The sequence below is a fragment of the Equus caballus genome, chromosome 20 (genome assembly GCF_041296265.1).
Source record: "Equus caballus isolate H_3958 breed thoroughbred chromosome 20, TB-T2T, whole genome shotgun sequence".
In the NCBI taxonomy this organism is placed as follows: Eukaryota; Metazoa; Chordata; class Mammalia; order Perissodactyla; family Equidae; genus Equus; species Equus caballus.
Window position 1 is genome coordinate 3,873,637 of NC_091703.1, and position 18,775 is coordinate 3,892,411.

General features: G+C 36.8%; 2 protein-coding genes across 2 annotated transcripts in view; one reads left to right on the plus strand and one right to left on the minus strand.

Annotated features, from left to right (window-relative positions):
* The window catches only part of GMDS (GDP-mannose 4,6-dehydratase), a 656,076-nt gene that overhangs the window by 201,310 nt on the left and 435,991 nt on the right, over positions 1-18,775 (minus strand). The window lies entirely within an intron of this gene.
* LOC100629180 (small integral membrane protein 15-like) lies at positions 7,385-7,878 on the plus strand. The gene has a single exon (XM_005603523.4). It carries the CDS (start codon positions 7,528-7,530, stop codon positions 7,750-7,752), a length of 225 nt encoding a protein of 74 aa, XP_005603580.1. The 5' UTR covers positions 7,385-7,527; the 3' UTR covers positions 7,753-7,878.

The following is an 18,775-nucleotide window of genomic DNA, read 5'->3' on the forward strand; positions in this document are numbered from 1 at the left end:
TCTTGTACTTAGTAGGTGCTTATTCTAATAAACTCAGGATAGATCTATTCAATGGATTTCATTATTTCTTGGGAAAAGTATTGGCTGTAACTTGTCACATCAGGAGAGTCTCATGGAAGAGGTCTGCTCCTCGAAAGTTATTTCTTTATATCCATTTTAAAATCTTTACTTTGGGTCAGGTTTCTCACAGAGACAAGAAGACTGATAGGAGTTTTGGGGGTAATGTTAATCTCATTGCTCCATTGTGATAATGAAAACATTAAAGAAAATAAAATAGTATGGTACAATTTAGGAATCTTCATGCTAAGTGGAAATTACTGCTGCAATTTTGAGTATTTATTTGGCCATGTGTATGACAATAAATACATATATCACACAAAAACTCCTGTCCGCTACTAATAAAAAAGCCCTCTGACGATATGATCATTTTTCAATGAAATTGTGTATTTCCTAATCTGTTGTTACAGTTTATAAACTACATATCTTTGACTCAGCATTAATGAAATGAAACTTACAAGCTTGAACACATATTTAGTATAAATTGTAAACAGGGAAAATAACTTAGGGTAATAATCTGCTATTCATGTGTTACTGAAAGAAGAGGCATGAACTTTACTATGAAAAAATAAAATGTGGATAAAGAATTCCTTGGTAATAAAAACATACAGATAAAAAGTATTGGATTTCACAATCAAAATCCAATGAGAATTTTCCCTTTTGGCAGTCAAACAAAAATTCCAGGAAAATAGTTTAAATTCCCTTCACAAAGTTCAAATGTAACTATTGGTTATTAACTTGCAAATATAAGAAATAATATTGTGGTATAGATATCTGACCAGTGATTGCTTATGTACCCTATAAAATTTACAATGTTTTTTGCATTTAATATACTTAACATGCAATTATTGTTGTAGCAGTCCAACATCTATTTACTTATGTAATTCCATACAGGTGTATTATAATCTCCTAGAATTTTATTTAATGTAAACAACTCACCTAGAGGGATAAGTGGTGTTCACAATTATTTTTAAGAGAGAAGAATGTTGTAAAGAAGGGGATAATTTACTTATGTATTTGAAGAATAAGCTCATTTAATTCCTAAAATTCTGATAAGCACTGTAATTTACATAATGCTCTGTAACATAAACTCCGCAGCTTTTTAAAAAAATCATGCATTCCCCTAAATTCATATTTTACAGACACAAATTATCAATTAGGATTTCTCTGCCTGTAAGCCTTAAGAACACTCTGTGGCTGGTCACAAGGTCATTCTGTACACGTACGTAAGGGCCTCAAGCAGGGAACATGGCCCTGTGGTTCCAGCTCAGACCCCACTGTCATTAACTTGCTTTGTGACTTCAGTGAAGTTGCAGAGTCAATATATTCCAAACAGGAATTTACAAAAACATTATGGAAAGTACTGAAAGAACATGGCCTTATTGGGTCTTAAAAGCATGGACTCTACATATGGACACATACATTATATCTAATTATAACTATCTCAAAGTGAAAGGATGTCTTGAGAGAGGCAACTGTTATAGTAAACGAGACAGGAAACATTCTTTTTCATTGCTTGAGGAAACAGAGACATTTGTTTCTTTTGTCTCCTGGCAAAAATGGGAAAACCCTCCAGCATTTCAGAAGTTAGTGGGTTTCCCCAGAAGTTCAGAGAAGAACCTATGCTAAATACTCCTAAGCTGAGGCAACCCTCCTCCTGGTTCCTTCTCAGCTGAGCCTGAGCCCGTGTGCTTCCTGGAGCCACTGCTGGTGGACCGTGAACAGTGGACAGCCGCTGCGGGGGGGCAGGCACTTCAGGAAGTGTGCCTGGCAAGGCCAGGACAGGCAGAGGTGAGGAGGGGGAGACTGACATTTCTTTGGTAATAAAAACACAATTTATATAAACTATAGGAGACTTGGTGAGAAAGTAAAAGAAGTAATTGTTCGCATTCCAAATGTTTTAATATATAAACTGTGTAACCATCACTCATGAACAGTACAGCTGCTAACAATTTATTTCTTTCTTTTTCCCCAGGATAAAAATCATGCTGAAGCCAAGAGATGTTTCTCCAGTGAATGATATTTTGGAACTCTGGTCAAAACATAACTGTGACATAATAAATTTTTAAGAAGTCAGGAAAGCTTGTAGTCTGAAATGTGAAAGAAGACCCAGTTTTTACCCTAGTTAGGAAGGACCACATTTCAGCTTTCACCACAGTGGCAGGCTGTCTTCAGAGGGGAAAAAAAGACCAATTCTGCATGCACATCTGTTTCCAGTGTGATGCTGGTATGCAAACTATTGTCTATTGGAAGTGTGTTGTAGTAACGTCTGCCAGGGTTAAAGGCTGGGTCAATTTGATCAAGAAGCTAAAATTAGCTTCTGTGTGTTTTCCTGAAAAGAAAAAAAAATACTGTAAAGCTCTTTGTTTTCCTTCAAGTGCAGTTCTCAGATTTCAGTTTCTGGTGTGTAAACTACCAGGAAACAGACAGCTATGACAAGTGACTTCTTGTTCACTGCATTCTGCATAATGAAATGGTGCAACATGTTACTTGAGCTGAAGGATACATGTAAAAAGCAAGCATTCTGACCCAATTCACATTTTCCCATTTAAAAAATATTAACATTATAAAATTATTTAAAGTGAATGCATCTGGAAATTCAAAACCATAGCTATATTTTAAAGTCTGTGACGGTTTGGCAAAGCCCAAACACATTAAGAAACTCATCATTCTGAGAAGTATTGGGGTAAGTTTTAGGTCACATATTCCTGGTGCTTGACAGTCCTCTGATTATTTTTATAGGAAATGTGTTCCTTAAGACTAAAAAGAGGGAAAAAATTCATAGAAAAACTCCAAACCAGTAATAATTTAGCAAATTCAAGGAGCAGAAAGAAATCATAGAAAGAAAATATGCAGTCATGAGATAATTCAAAATAAATACTGAGATGCTTTTAGACAAGAAAATTACTTAGAAAATTATTTAATAGTTAATGTTCAGATCAGAGAAAGGAGAAAAAAAGGAGACGTAGAATTATCTGTTATGTTTAAGACTGTGATGAGTGCACAAATAAACCAAAAACAGAAGCATGTTTGAGATTTATTGACATTCTCAGAGATTTGCTTTTTCTTATATCAGACGCTACATTAGATTACAATGATCTGTTTTGACTTCAGTAAAATGCCTCTTTAATATTTTAACCACTTAAATATTGTTAATTTTTAAATGATCTATAATGTACTGAAATGCAATTTAAAAAATTATCTATAATGTAACAAGTATTTTTGTGTGTTTTACTATAGTTAAATATTTCCCTAATAAAGTCTGAGAGAAGAAATAAATATGTTTTCCCCAAAATACAAAATGTGATAGAAAAATACTTCAACCTAGTTATACCAAAATGAAATTGTGTATTTGGGTCACTGATACCACAAGATTTCCTTTTTTCTAAACATCCTCTCAATTTCAGTGACTTTTTGCACTTTGTAAATTTAGAGCTCATTAAAAAGATTTGGTATGCATACTAGAAGCATGTAAAATATTTGGCAAAACTCATTTATATATAAATTTATTTGTAAAACATACATATAATTATCTAATTTTTATATTTAAATACCTTCTAGAACTTAACATAGAATGGTAGGTACCTACTAAATGTTTATTTTTTCTTGGGTCAGAAATTACTGGAAAAAAGACCCATTATATATTTTGACATGAAAGTAATAAAATTCTGTATTAGCTCTCATTTCTCACCACCCATTCCTCTTAAAATAAGCCCTTTTCTTACACATTTCTTTTTAAAAATGGGAATAATAACACTAAACAACAACTATGTATTCATTGAGTCTAAAGGTTTTCAGATACTATGTTCCTAAGCGTATCATCTTAAACACGACCGACAACCCCTTCTCTCAAGAGATTCTCTGGGGTTTCTAAGACACTGTGCTAGTCAAGTGCTCCTCCTTCCTTCTCCTACACACACCTTGATGATTCCCTCCTTCCTCCTCCTCTTCCTGGCACCCAAATTTAAGCATTTCCTAAAGTTGTACCCTTATCTTCCTTCCTTTTCCTTTTACGTACTGTTTTTCAGTAAATTCATCTACTAATATAGCTTCAGGTATCTATGTTTCTAGTGTAAGAATCTTTAACCTAGGTACAGAAGGTCCATTGATGGACTTCAGGGGGCCCATCAAACTCCTGAAATTATGCTAGAATGTATGAATAAATATGTGCTTTTTGTTGAGAATCAAATTTTCATTGAAAGCTGTCCATGATACAAAAACAAGACAAAACAAAAACTAAAAACTCCCTTTTCCACACCAGGATGGCCATTTATAATATCCTAGCATCACCAAAACTTCAAACACAAGCTCATCTTATCTGCCACCTCCTGAGAAAGTTGCTCCTCCTGTGTCCCCTATTTGGTTATGATGTTACCAAATTCTACCCTTCTAAGACTTTCCTTCTTTCTCCCTCACTCAACATCGTCAATTAGCTGCCAGTCCAGAAGCTTCTCTGCAATGCTCTCATCTGTTTCCACTGCTACCCGAGTCAGTGACCCTTGAACTATGTGACGATTTTGCCTCCTAACTGTCTCCCCGCCCAGGAGAGCCACTGTTGCACAACTCCAGGGACTGCAGCTCACATCATATTCTACGTAAGTGCAACACATCTCCATGCAACATGGAGGAAGCCTCCCAGGGCTGTGTACACAGCCAGAGACCCAGGTACACACTTCTATGCTTCCACAGCATCTTCTCACTTCCCCCGCAGTCTGGTTTTCTGCTATGCCTGCTCTTCCTCTCACAATTAACTATTCAGTCTCTGAATGTGTCCACACTTTTTTTTAAGCCTTTGTGCCACAACTCCTGCTGATTCCTGTGTTCTGGAAAAATACCACCAAATTCTCCCCTCTCAAAATGCCTAGCAACCCTGCTTCTGGGTGTCTCTCCCATGAGGCTTTCCGTAAGGCATAGTGTTTACAGTAATGAGGGTGTGGGTGTCACATTAGGTCTGATCCCCCAGCTTCAGCACATACTGCCCAAGTAGCCTTCTGTAAACTACTCAAACTCTCTACACTAGGAGCCTCCTTCTAAAGTGTGAATAATATTTAACAGCCAGGATGTGAGGACTAAATGGACTACTGCATGTGAAATGCCTGGTACATTTTAGGTGCTCAATATTTTGTAGCTATTATTTTAACATCCTCACTCCCAAGTAGTGACTTTGCTCTCCTCTATCTTTTGCCTTGGATTCTAGTACTGTACATTTATTGTTTTCTCACCTTCTAAATATGATTTTAGATGTTGGGGGCATGTATTATTACATTTAAATCACCTCAAGCACCTAGCACAGTGCCTTACACATCGCAGGTACTTACTAAATATTTGATTGTTTTTCCAAAGTCACTTTTTCTTGGGCCAGAAATTACAGACGCAGAGGAGAAGGGAGGGAGAGGACCATGCAGGGTTTTAAAAAATATTTTTTAACATCTAAATCCGTTACTCGTAAAAAAATAAATCCCCTTGTGGGAATCAGTCCCCATTTCAAAAAGTTGCACATGGGACACAATGCCTGAGGTCTTTCCATGTACCAAAGCAAATATTCCCGATAAAGTTTAACTTGTATAGTGTCCTTCAAAATATCTGACTCTTCTGAGAACATGTTCCTAGGAGATACAAAAAAATCTAAAATTTTCACAAAGCATAGAATTTTCTTAACTTTCAAAAAATGTACTAGACTAAATCTATTATAAAACTTCAGAGTTACAGACAAATAAAATTAAAAGTTGGCTTAATTAAGCTATGTTGAATAAATAAAGCAGGTCTAATTTGAAGAACTAGTTTGAATATCTGTAGTAAGAGGATCATGGAATATTTCTAAGTAGAGAGCCTATGAGATCTTGTTTTCTCCAAATAGAGACTCCAAAAATTATACTAAATGCTTAAAAGTTTGTTGTAGGTAGGCATCATTTTCACTTTGCTTAAACTGTTAATATGCTAAGCAAATCCTTCCTACAGATATTGTAAAGGTATAGTTATAAACTCCAAATTAATGAGGCAAGTTAAAATAGCCTGATTTTAATTACAGGCATACCTCGGAGATATTGCGGGTTAAGTTCCAGACCACCACAATAAAGCAAATATCACAATAAAGTGAGTCACATGAATTTTCTGGTTTCCTGGTGCATATAAAAGTTTTCTTTGTACTACACTGTAGTCTATTAAGTGTGCAATGGCATTATGTCTAAAAAATAGTATACGTACTTTGATTAAAAAATACTTTACTGCTAAAAAATGCTAACTATCATCTGAACCTTCAGTGAGTTGTAATCTTTTCGCTGGTGGAGGGTCTTGTAAAAAATGCAATATCTGTGAATTGCAATAAAGCGACGTGCAATGAAACGAGGTATATCTGTATACATACTTGATAACTTTTCATTTCTGAGGTCTTATCAAGAATGACCGAAGGCCCTGTATAAACTTCAAATTGCTATCTGAAATCACTTCATGTCAGAAATTTAACGTATAAAGTGAAGAATTTTTAGAGCTATTGTTTATTATAATTTAACAAATATCTACTGAATACATACTAACTTCAAGGTATTACATGTTTGGAAATGAGTCCTAAGGCAGAATCTCTGACTTTAACAATTTGGAAGTTAGTTTTATTAAAAAATAAGGATTTGGGGGTGGCCCGGTGGCATAGCAGTTAAATATGCATGCTCTGCTTTGGTGGCCCAGGGTTCGCTGATTCGGATCCCAGGCACTGGTCTACACACTGCTCATCAAGCCATGCTGTGGTAGGTGTTCCACATATAAAGTACAGGAAGATGGACATGGATATTAGCTCAGGGCCAATCTTCCTCAGCAAAAAAAGAAGAGGAGGATTGGAGGCAGATGTTAGTTCAGGGCTAATCTTCCTCAAAAAAAAAAAAAAAAGGGATTTGTCACCATTGTTACAACCCCACCAGCTGAAATGGCTTCCAGGGGATTTAAGGGAATTGCAACTGTTTTTTGGGATATTCAAAAACAACCACATGTCTGGGGAATTTAGAAAGCCACTGTACTTACCCAGGGAAAGATGCAGTCTCAGAAAAGACCTGAGAAGATCGTAATCTTTCATCTTAGGTTGATCCCTGACACAAACACACCCTACAACAATAAAAAACCCAAAACTGAAAAACCACCACCCAGCAAAACCCGAGAAGGAGGAGAATCTGATTTCCAGAGTTCACATATTATAAGATTCAAATGTCCAGTTTTCAATGACAACAAAAAATCACAAGGAATATGAATAAACAGGAAAGTATGACCCACTTGAAGAAATAAAATAAATAGACAGAGTTTCCTCCTTCCTGCTTCCGGCTTGGCGGTGAGCCACTCAACATATAGAATTTAAATCTTCTCTCAGAAGTGTATGGTAGAGCTCAAGAAGACAACCAACCAAGGGTCATCTGAAGTTCTGATTGGCTCTCTGATAACCCAGGACAAAGTTAGAGAGCACTGCTCCAGCATAAGACCACTACAAAGATGTTTGATATAAAGGCTTGGGCAGAGTTTGTTGTGGAATGGGCTGCAAAGGACCCATATGGCTTCCTTACAACAGTTATTTTGGCCCTTACTCCATTGTTTCTAGCAAGTGCTGTACTGTCCTGGAAATTAGCCAAGATGATTGAAGCCAGGGAAAAGGAGCAAAAGAAGAAACAAAAATGTCAAGAAAATATTGCAAAAGCTAAACGACTAAAAAAGGATTGAAGGAATGAACAGCTGGTGCAAACCAGAAGAAAATCGTTTGGAAAATTATGAATTTGGAAGGGCCCCACTAGGGTTTCTTCTCTGGATTTTATGACAGTATTATTTAGTAAAGGAAGTCTGAGCTTATGGAAGAATCACGTTCTGACCTCTTAATGTACTGTAGCAACTTTTAGGCTTTGGTGTAAAAGTCTGTGGACAGTTCTTGTAAATTGGCATTTATTATGCTACAAATTCTTTATAGGTGACCTAGTCATTTGCCATTTTGCAACTTATATACTGAAATGAAAACATCCTGTGGAGAAAAATGACTTTTCATTATGAACTCCATTCAAATAATGGCTTAAAATAGGGTCCTGGTCTGGATAAAGGAAATTAAGAATGTAAAAATCAGAATTGTCCTCTCTGAGTGAAAAGTATGCTTTGGTTTAAAAGAGATACAGTAAATTAATTACATCTTTTATCATTGCTTATTTCTTGGAATAGAATCATTTCTGGCTTTCTCAAAGCAAAATAATGAGTACTTCTATTTTCTGCATTTTTCTGATGCTAGCCTTTCAGCTACTGGTAATTATTGGTCATTTTGCATTTTTTAAAATCTAATTTTATAAAGAATTCTCTTATTATCTTGACTATGTAGAATACCACCTACTGGATGTAACAATTTTTGTACTTATGGACACTGCCATTTTCTTAGATGACTCGTTGAATAACACTATGATTTAAAGCTTGCAGTAAAAACCCCAAACCTTGTAGTACCTTGGAAGCAGTTTATTTGTACTTGTGCTAAGTGGAAATGTGAAGTAGTTAAAATGTCTTATCAGATAATTTGGTGATTATATAGCTACCACTTTTGTTTTTTATTCCATTCATTGTTATAACTCATGGTGGTAATGTCCTATACTGTTTGATCAAACAGGTTCATGGTGAAAATTAAAATTTTGATTTCTTTTAAGGAACTCGTAAAGAGTAACAGTTAAGTCAGATTTCACAAGTGGTAAACAAAAGCTTAAAATCTGGAAAAATTTTGTTGGGCATACTAGTAATTGGGTGAAAGGTAAATTATGTCAAAATGAGAATGTGTTATAATTCAAAATAAAGAGCCAAAGGATAGTTCCTTCAGATAAGTAGTAAAACTGGAATTTTTTACTATTAAATATGGCTTTTATAAATGATTGGTCTAATCATTTTATTCATTGTATTTAATATCTTATTAATGTTTTCCTCATCTCTGATAATTTTAAATTACAAAAACTTATCCAATAGCTTTAATTGAAAAATGAAACTAGATATTGAAATAAATTTGATACTTTTTAAAAAATAAATAAATAAATAAATAGACAGAAACTACACCTGAATAAACCCAGACTTCAGACTCACCAAATTACTATAAAAAAGATACTCTGAGGTCCAAAGGAAGTCAAGGACACAAGAAAATGACAGAGGAACAAAATAAAAATATCAGTAAAGACACAGAAGTTATAGAAAGAAACCATACAGAAATTCTGGGGCTGAAAAGGAAAAAGGGAAAAAATACAACAGAGGGGTTCAAAATCAGATTTTAGCAAGCAGAAGAATCAGTGAATTTGAAGATAAAATGTGAAACTATTGAGTCTGAGGAACAGAAAGAAAAAATAACAGAGAAAAGTGAGTACAGCCTAAGGGACATGTGGGACACCATCAAGCAGACCAATACATTGTGGGAGTCCCAGAAGAAACAGAGAGAGAAATTGGCCAGAAGGAATATTTGAAGAAATAATGGCTGAAAACTTCCCAAATTTGATAAAAGACTACAAATCCAAGAAGCTCAATGAATAATAAGTAGGATAAACTCAAAGAGAGCCACACTAACACATGAAATCAAACTGTTGAAAGACAGAGAAAATCTTGGAAGCAGCAAGAGAGAATAAACTCATCAGATACAAGGCGTCCTCAAAAAGATTATCATCCAATTTCTCATCAGAAGTCTTGGCAGCCAGAAGGGCCACAGGTTGATATATTCAAAGTGCTGAAAGAAAAACACTGTCAACTGCGAATTCTATATCCAGCAAAAGTGTCCTTCTAAAATGAAAGAGAAATTAAGACATTCCCAGATAAACAAAAACTAAGGCAGTACATTATCACTAGATTTGTCCTGCAAGAAATGTTAATGGGAGTCCTTTTTGGGTTTTTTGGGTTTTTTTCAGATGAGTACCAAACACCAAGGTCCCTCGTATGAGTGATAGGGACCAAAAATCTTCAATAAAGATGAGCAGTGTTTTCAGAATATATAATAGAGGACATCATATTCTCCTTTTGTCCACTTCTACCCTCCAATTTCTTAGTGTCAGGAACATTCGTATTCTGTTCTATTCTCCTAATTGAGTACTCATAGGTAGACTCTAAACACTGGAAACCAAAAAGCAATTTTACCCTAATGCTTCCTGCAGAGCCAGGTAATATGCTCTGATTACATTTCCTTTCCTAAGATTCTGGGGTGGCATGTGAAGCCTGTGCCTCTCAAGATCAGATACTGCTAAGATTAAAGTCAAGTGGAATATCATGCCTGGGGTTTGCTTCAAAATGACACAGGATGACAGAAATGTGTAAAAGTATAGATTAAACAAGATTGACCATAAAGTGATAAATTGTTGAAGTGGGTGCTGGGTACTTGAGAGTTTGTTTATTATGCCACACTGGCTAATTTTACATGTTTGATAATTTTCTAAAATAAGCGTAATGAGTGAATTCTCTTTTGGTTTGCTACATATTCAGACCATGACTATCTCCGCTTTCTGTTTTTAGAACAGATTTTATTTGGAAAGTGATAAAGATATCACTGTAACCTTTAAATCCTTCATCGTCTTAGTCATTTTACCTGTTGCTTCTACTTCATGCCAGTCCATTTGCAGACACTCTTCTTGGAACCCACTGAGTCTGCTATCATCTCTACTCATCAGATAATCAGCCTGAACCACAGCTCCTCGAGCAGAGATTTTTTCACTGGATGCCTGTGTTAGCTCTATTGTTTACTGTATCATACATTTCTCTTTTTTGGGCTCTCTCTCATTTTGCTGGAGTTACAGGTATGGGGAGGGATGTTTCAAAATTGACTTCAGCCTTCCTACTTGATTGGAAGGAAAACAATTAAAAACTATTTCTCCTCATAATTTTGAAATCTTGCTCAACTCTTTTTTAGTGTCCATTGTTGCTGATCAGAAGTGCCAACGTGAGTGTGATTCTTGTTTGGTTATGGGTGTCCTGTATATATTTTTCCAGACGCTTTTTAGATCTTCTCTTTACTCTTGGTCTTCTGGAACCTCACAATGACGAGTATATGTGAGGGCCTTTCTCATTCTTCTTGATCAGCCTTTCACAAGCACTCTCAAGCTAAAACTCTCTTAAAATTCTGGGAATTTTTCTCCTATGACTTTTGTCAGAAATTGGACCCCCCAGGATTTATCCCTTATGCCTTTCATTTTTTTCTCCATATTTTCTATTTCTTTAACTTTTTGAATTATGGCCTGGCATACTTTTAGCTTTATCTACCCACCTTTCTATTGAAAAATTATTTCAGCAATTAAAATATTAAACTATTTTTAAGATTCAAACACTCTCTCATCCTTTGTTGCTCTTTTACAGCATTCAAGTCTTGCACTGTGGAGGTAGTGTCTTCTTGAATCTCTCTCTGAATATTCAGTAGAAATGAAGAAAGGGGAAAGCCCAATGTGAGGTTGGTATATGAAGCTAGGCTGAATGACTGGTGAGCTTTGTCTTAGGGTGAGTAAGGAGTCAGCTATTATATTTAGGATCCTCCAAAGACCAGAATAATGCAGGCTTAGTTCTGGGAAGCCAAACTACTTCAGCTATGCTGGTTCTACACCGGAAGCTTGTTCAGGCACTATAGAGAAAAGTGTTCTGATTTTACAGGGTAAAAGCAGGCATGTCCAAGCATTTCATATACTGATCTTTAGTGAATTTCCCTGATTTCAGACCTATAAGTGACTTTTGCCCTCTGTGGTAGATGTCAACTTCTAACGTAAAGTTTTTCTGGGTTTGCTGGGCAGGTAGGCTCTCTCCTCATGTTTTCTAGGCCCTTGATCATCAATGTGTGGTCCTCAGATCAGCAGCATGTGTGTCACCTGGGAACTTTGTTAGAAATGCAGAATCTCAGCCCCATGTGAGACCCAATGAAGACCTTAGAGCAATTCACATGCATGCTAAAGTTTGAGAAGTGTTATTTTAAACCACATTTCCCTGTATTCTGCTTAGCCAATTAACATCCTTTGATCTGCTTTGTGTTCAGAAATTAGGTAAATCTCTCATTTGTTCTTCTTTCTGATGTTATGAGTACATGTCTTTTATACTTTTACTGTCTTTAACTGGGCCTAAGGTGGTAGCAGAAACAAATGCATGTGTTTATTCCACTTTCTTGAACTGGAATCCTACCTCTCATATTATGAGGCCTTCTCTCAATTACTTTATTTTGAACACCAAAGTGTTCTTTAAGGAAGATTCAGTAACTTGAAAAGACCTCAAGCAACGTTACTTCTGAATGCCATTACAGGGGTCAACTGATAGAACTTGTAACAAAGGAGGCAAATTTAATGAAGATGCAATTTGTATTCCTGAAGGTATGACCTCATAATTGCAAATGCTAGATGTTGAAAACAAGCCTTTTACAGATTGGCTTTAAAAGAAATACAAAAGGTAGTTATCTTGAGCATTTCAAGAATATATACATAAAGGACAAAAGGAAAAAGAAGCTAACCCAATGTTATGTGAGTGGGCACCTGTAATATGGAGTAAGTTTTCCAAGGAGAGAGTTTAAAAGTATTGTATCTCAAATAGCTTGGATGGAAGCGAGATTGTGCTCTGGGAATATCTGTAGCCAACTCAGGGTCTCTAGTGATAACTAGCAACTACACCAGAGATGAAACTGAAGAGCTGGAAAAAAATTATTTCAGGAAATGTGAGACTGGAAAAAACATACTATATATATTTCTAAACAAATATGTATATATGCATTATGTATATATATATATCTGATTTTAAATGTTTGTATAACTAAATTGAAAAAAATTAAATATTACAAGTTGACATTTTCCCTAAAACATTATTTATTCATGTTATCCTCCTAACCCACTTTTTCAGTGAATCTTCTCATTAGGTGGATGAAAGAATCATCTTGTATTCAAGTCACTCTATATGTGGGCATGGACGACATCTTTTAACTCTTTAGCACTCGGCTCAAAAATCACCCACTGCATGCTGTGTTCCTAGAAAGCGACTTGCCTTGGCCTAACTTTTTTTCCCGTGTTCCCATAACACCCCTCAGGAGCCTTGGTTTCAAGTTATCTTACATGGAGCTGTAACCACTGGTTAACTCATTAATCTCTTCTTTTAGACTTGTGCTGTCTAATATGATAGCACTAGCCACAAGTAGCTTTTTAATTTAAATTTAAATTAATAAAAATTAAATAAAATTAAAAATTCAGTCCCTCAGTCACACTGGCCACATTTCAAGTGCTCAGAATCCATATGTGACTAGTGGCTACCACATGGGACAGGGCAGATATAGACTATTTTCATTGTCAAAGGAAGCTCTATTGAATACAGTTGCTTTAGGTCAGAGTTTCTCAACCTTGGCATTGTTGACATTTTGTGTGAAATAATTCGCCATCATGGGGGCCTGTCCCATGCACTATAGGATGCTGAGCAGCTTCTACCCACTAGGTGTCAACAGCATCCCCTCAGTTGTGACAACCAAAAATGTCTCCAGACATTGCCCCTGATTGAGAACCAATATTCTAGACTCTAAACATCTTGACAAGAAGGAATACGTTTATTCAGCTTTGTATTCCATGTAACTGATCACAGTGCCTGGTGCACCACTGGTGTTAAATGTATGTTGAGAAATGAAGAAGAGAAGGGAGACGGAAGAAAAGCCTAAGAAATGAGTATTTTTCCACTTTAACAAAAGTAAAACTCTCCTCTAGTCAAAAAAAGAAAAAGTCAACAATACATACACTTTGATATAGTTATTTTTGCCTAGGAGATAAGTGAATGAGAAACTATTCCTGCATCTGTTCAGAAAATCTACACTTCATAATTATTATCAGTAAGATGTTAACATTATGTCTGACTCTATACCAAAGCATCTCAAAGATAACAAGTGGAGATAACTAGAAGAGCCTATTGAGAACATGCCAATTTTACACCGGCATGTGAAAATTTATCCAATCACTCCAGAAAATGTAGCCCTTTTCACTCATACCTAGGAAATCATTTGCCAAAAGCACTATAGTTTTCAAAATTATTCTTCAAAAGCGATTCCACAAACATAAATGTGGTGATCATGTTGGTTTTATTTTGTTAATATAGATACAAGTTTAACATTTCCAAAACAGAATGAATGAGCAGAGTAATTCTATTAAGGCCTTTTGTAAGTTGTTTCCTGATTGGCTACAAAGACACTACCACATTATAGGATTAGCGGAAATCAGATGGCTTTCTTCCTCTAAATCACTCCACTGGCCACACTGGCCTCCTTGACATTAGGTCAGCGCCCTCCCATTCTGAAAGCAAAGGAGAAATCAGTGGCTGTGTCCCTGCTGCCATTTGTGACAGGCAACATAAGCAGAAGGCCTTGACTGGCGCTGCCGCTTACCAGTTCCTTTAGTGAAACGATGAATCACAGTAATAATTCCTCCTTTATGGGTATGAGTGGAGGGAAAGTCTTTACAAACTATAAAACACTAAACAGATGCCAGTTTCACTTTTGTTTAAGTGTTTTAGATATGGTTATATAAAGTTTTTAGCAAAGGGACTAGGGAAGAGCACACATTGATAAGAATCGTGATTCCCACAGGCAGTTTTTAGGGAAGCATGATTTAATAAAATAAAAACAAACACTAAAATGCCATGTCACTCAGGGGACATAGTCAAACCAGCTTTCTAAGGATTCCTCCAAACAAAGACGTTCCTACCCTTTTCAGGTTTTTGATGAAAACCTAAAAGCTCTTGAAGCACCTGTAGGGATTATTTATTTGAGGAGTTGAAACTTCCTTCTAAAAGTATTTGCTAGGGCAAACTAGCAATACTGAAAAATGAGATGTACAATGTGTGGAAGCCTAGTTCAAGCCCATATTAATCATCAGTTACAGGGTCTCCATGCAGCCAGGGTACAATGGCCACAGGTCAGTTGTGGTGACCTTTACTCAGCATTTCTATTCCATGCATGAGAGTTCCTGTAAATAAACAATTCTAAGGAAGAGCTTCTTTATGGTCATAGGTGATCTGTTCTAGAACAAACAACCAGAAGGTGCTTTTGAAAATAACTTCAGAAATGTAAGAAATCTGTGAAAACTACCATGTGCCGTGGTTTGGCCAGAGGTAAGTGGAGATTGCGGTGTAGAACAGGAACAGTCCTTAGAGGTTAATTTGTATTTGCAGCACTCTGACCCTAGCGCTGAAGTGAGTCTTCACCCTCACTGGTGGTTCAGGATGAAAAAGCAGAAAATCGGGAAAGGAAACGCAAGGTAAGAGCGAGCCAAAGACTGCCTGGTCTCAAAGAGAGTCTGCCCAGTGCGCTGTCAGCTTGACTGGAAACGTTCAGTAAGAAAAAGAACGGATGGGGTGAGCCTTCCCGTTGCAGAAAGCACATTCGCCAAAATCCTTTAACGTGAAAGTTAACTTTTCATTTATTTTAAGTTGAGCCTCATCAAATGCAGATCTGACGAGCTCCAGCGAAAACGTCGGCAGTGCACGGTAACGCCTACAGTGAACTTTATCGGGCTGTGTCTCTGTGGCCACTTTCCAAATCACACATTCACCAAGCAAAACGTTCAGGCCACATGAGGAAGGAAGTCTTCCGCTACTGAAGATCATTAGTAGCACTGAGTGAAACCAGTGTCAGCTTCTTGGGGTTGGCCTCTGATCACTCATACAAAGGACGGAAAGTTGTTGGCGCCACTGGACTTCTGCCCAGCTCAGCCGGCAGGGGAGCATCTGAAAGGCTCCTTCTTGAAAACCAACACACTGGAAGGGGGCAAAGGGTGGCAGGGACCCTCAAGCACATTAATCAGCAGGGAAATCAGCCCAATGTCACCTCATCCTGGGCTTCACTGCCCAAACTACATGTGTCAGTGACTCCCAGAAAAGAGGAGGCCCCAGAATGACACTGGAAGCATCAAATGTCCTCTTCATATGGAAAGCTCATCTCAGAGGTGTCAGGATAAAACATGAGACCAGCACTTGTCCTCAGAGACAAACATGAATGATTCACTGTTTCACGGCACAATGAGAGGAGGAGGACACTGGAATAAAAACTTTATAAGGTGAAATCTAAATCCTGTGTGCAGTACACATTTTAAAAGCTTTTTTTTTTTTCTTTTTGAGTTTTCTTCCTTTCCCTTCTCCTCCCCTTCCTGAGGGAACATAACACAATGTAATTAAATGGTAAATTACTTGAGAGAGAAATGTTTAGACTCATGACAAACCTTCGTGCAGAAAGAAAACTTCACACCCCACACATATTTTGGATGACCCAGTTCTCCTACTATAACCAAAGTTGTTTAAAAAACAATTTTCAAATGGAAGAGCAGTGGGTTGAAAAATCTTCATTTTTCAAGAGTGAAGTAATTTATGGAGGCAGAAATTAACACAAACCCAAGTTGCTCATTAAATAAACAAAGTAAATTAAGAGGTAGTTGGTTAGCTTTTCTCTATTTCTAGTCAATGTCTAAAATGAGAAATACGCTCTCCTTAAAATCACAATGTGTACATTCCTTCAAATCCTTAGAACAATTCCAGTCTTCCTGCTCATTAAAAAATGAAGATTTGCATAAAGTACAAACATAACTGAATCATCAAGGCAGAGGTTAGGTTTTAGCTACAATTTATAAAAAATTTAAAGAAATTACTAAGGGTTAATATTTTAAAATCTAGTAGTTAAAATTGAAAAGGGAAAAGTTACTGATTTGCAAGTTAAAATGTTTGGCATGCTTTGCAATTAAACCAGCTGATACTAATTTCATCAAGTAGCAAGAAAATGAAAGATACTCTACAAGGTGTCGTTAAGGGTCCATTGAAGGCAAAAAAAATTTAAATCTAAAAGAGATTCCATTTAAAATGTTCTCAGCAGCAAAAAAAAAAAAAAAAAAAAAAGAAGTTAGGCTATTTTAAGATACTAATTTCCATCTGGCAGAACAGACTCAGACCTACACTGTTGCACTCCCCTGAGCAAGTGCACTGAGGTCCCTGGGCTCCGGGGTTACCAAGTGTCAGAGGCACCACGATACATCTTCTGTCTGTTGGCCCCAGTTGGGATCCATCTTTTCTTAGTGCATGACACCTGTGTGGACAGTCAGCAACTCCCTCTTTCATTAAACAATAAAACACAACAAAACCCTTTATTTAGTGCTTTTGTGAAATTTGGTTTAAGCACCAGCATTTGGCTTTTAATATACTTCTAACTCAAATACAAAATTACTCTGTTCTCGCACAGAACGGATTGAAATGCAATTTCTTATTAAGCTATAGCATATGTAATAATTCCAGAATAACTCACTTTTTAAATTAGATATTGTACTCATATGGTTAAAATCTCAAAAATTAACAAGGCATGTACTGAATTGTTTCTATCCAGTGCCTGAGTGCTCCCTCTACCCGGTCCCCCTGACTCTCCCAACCAGGCAACACAGTAACATTCTTATTCCCCTTACCCACCTTTTTAACACTACACTATATACATTATTCTGATCTTGCTTTTTCATCTTAACATATCCTGGAGGTATTTCTGTTCATGGAGAATTTTCTTGTTTTTTTCTACAGCTGCAAGCAAACCACAGTACAGATTTATCACAATTTATTTCACTATGTTTTAACTTAGACATTAATTAGTTCTGCATTGATGGACATAGGCTTCCCCTTTTCCCTGCTCACTATAAAAAAAAGAAAAAGAAAAAAAATTAAGAAAAGTGTTTTAACTTTTAAATCTTGTTTTGATTCTTTTCTTTGGCTCTAAGTAAGTATATCTGACCACTTGGGTTTAATTTTTTGGTCCTTGAGTTTGATCCAAAATTGAAGTCTGCCATCTACTTACTGTAAATAATACTGTATGCTACTTTTAATTTTTATATCTTCAGCAAGTATTTATTAAGCATCTACTATTATATGTCTAGCTCTTGGTTCCCTAGGTATCAAGTGGTGGTAGGGATGGGGATGGGGGAGGCAATTTTCAAAAATCACCAGTGTCCATTTGGGGTTTTTAATGTCATTAATGAGACAAGCGACACAGACAGCTCAAAAAGGGTCCAAAGCAGTATATGACCAGGTATCAAAATAATAGTTGCATGAGTTTAGATGTTCCCAGGTAAGAGAGTAAAAATGTTTTTAATTGTTTAAGAAAGGTGTTTTAGTCAGAAATATTTGAGTCCAAATGTAGACTCTGCCATTTACTATCTGTATGATCTTGGGCAAGTTCTTTTCAACTTCTCTAGGCCTCAGTTTCTTTGTGTATACAAAGGGGATCTTCCACCTACATCACAGGACGCCGAAAAAGAGTAAATGCGATTACACACATAAACTTCCCAATATGTGACACAGCTCTTCCTGACCTCTTGTAGTTAGATGGCCTCTTACACACCAAGGATAAAAGTTCTTTTGGCATACATGTTTCACTGATTGAGAGAGAAAGAGAATAACAAGCAGGTGTTAAGTGCTAAAATGAGATGATATGTGATACGGGTGTGAACAGGAGGGACACAGAACCCAGTGTTGGGTAGGGGAGACTGTCAGGGAAGCTCTCCTTAAGGACTCGGTGTATAACTCGGCAGAAGGATGTGAGGAGCCGGCCAAGTGAAGAGCACAGAGGAGCAATAGCTGCAGCTGGGGTGGAGGTGGCTTGTGCCGAAGCAGGCTCTGCGTCCAGCGCAGCATCTAGACTCTGTCCTTGCAGCAGTGCAAGTGGAATTCCTAATTAGGACTGCAGCTGCATTATCAGGGGGGAGTTATATCAAATCCTGGGAATTTTTATCTTGCTTTT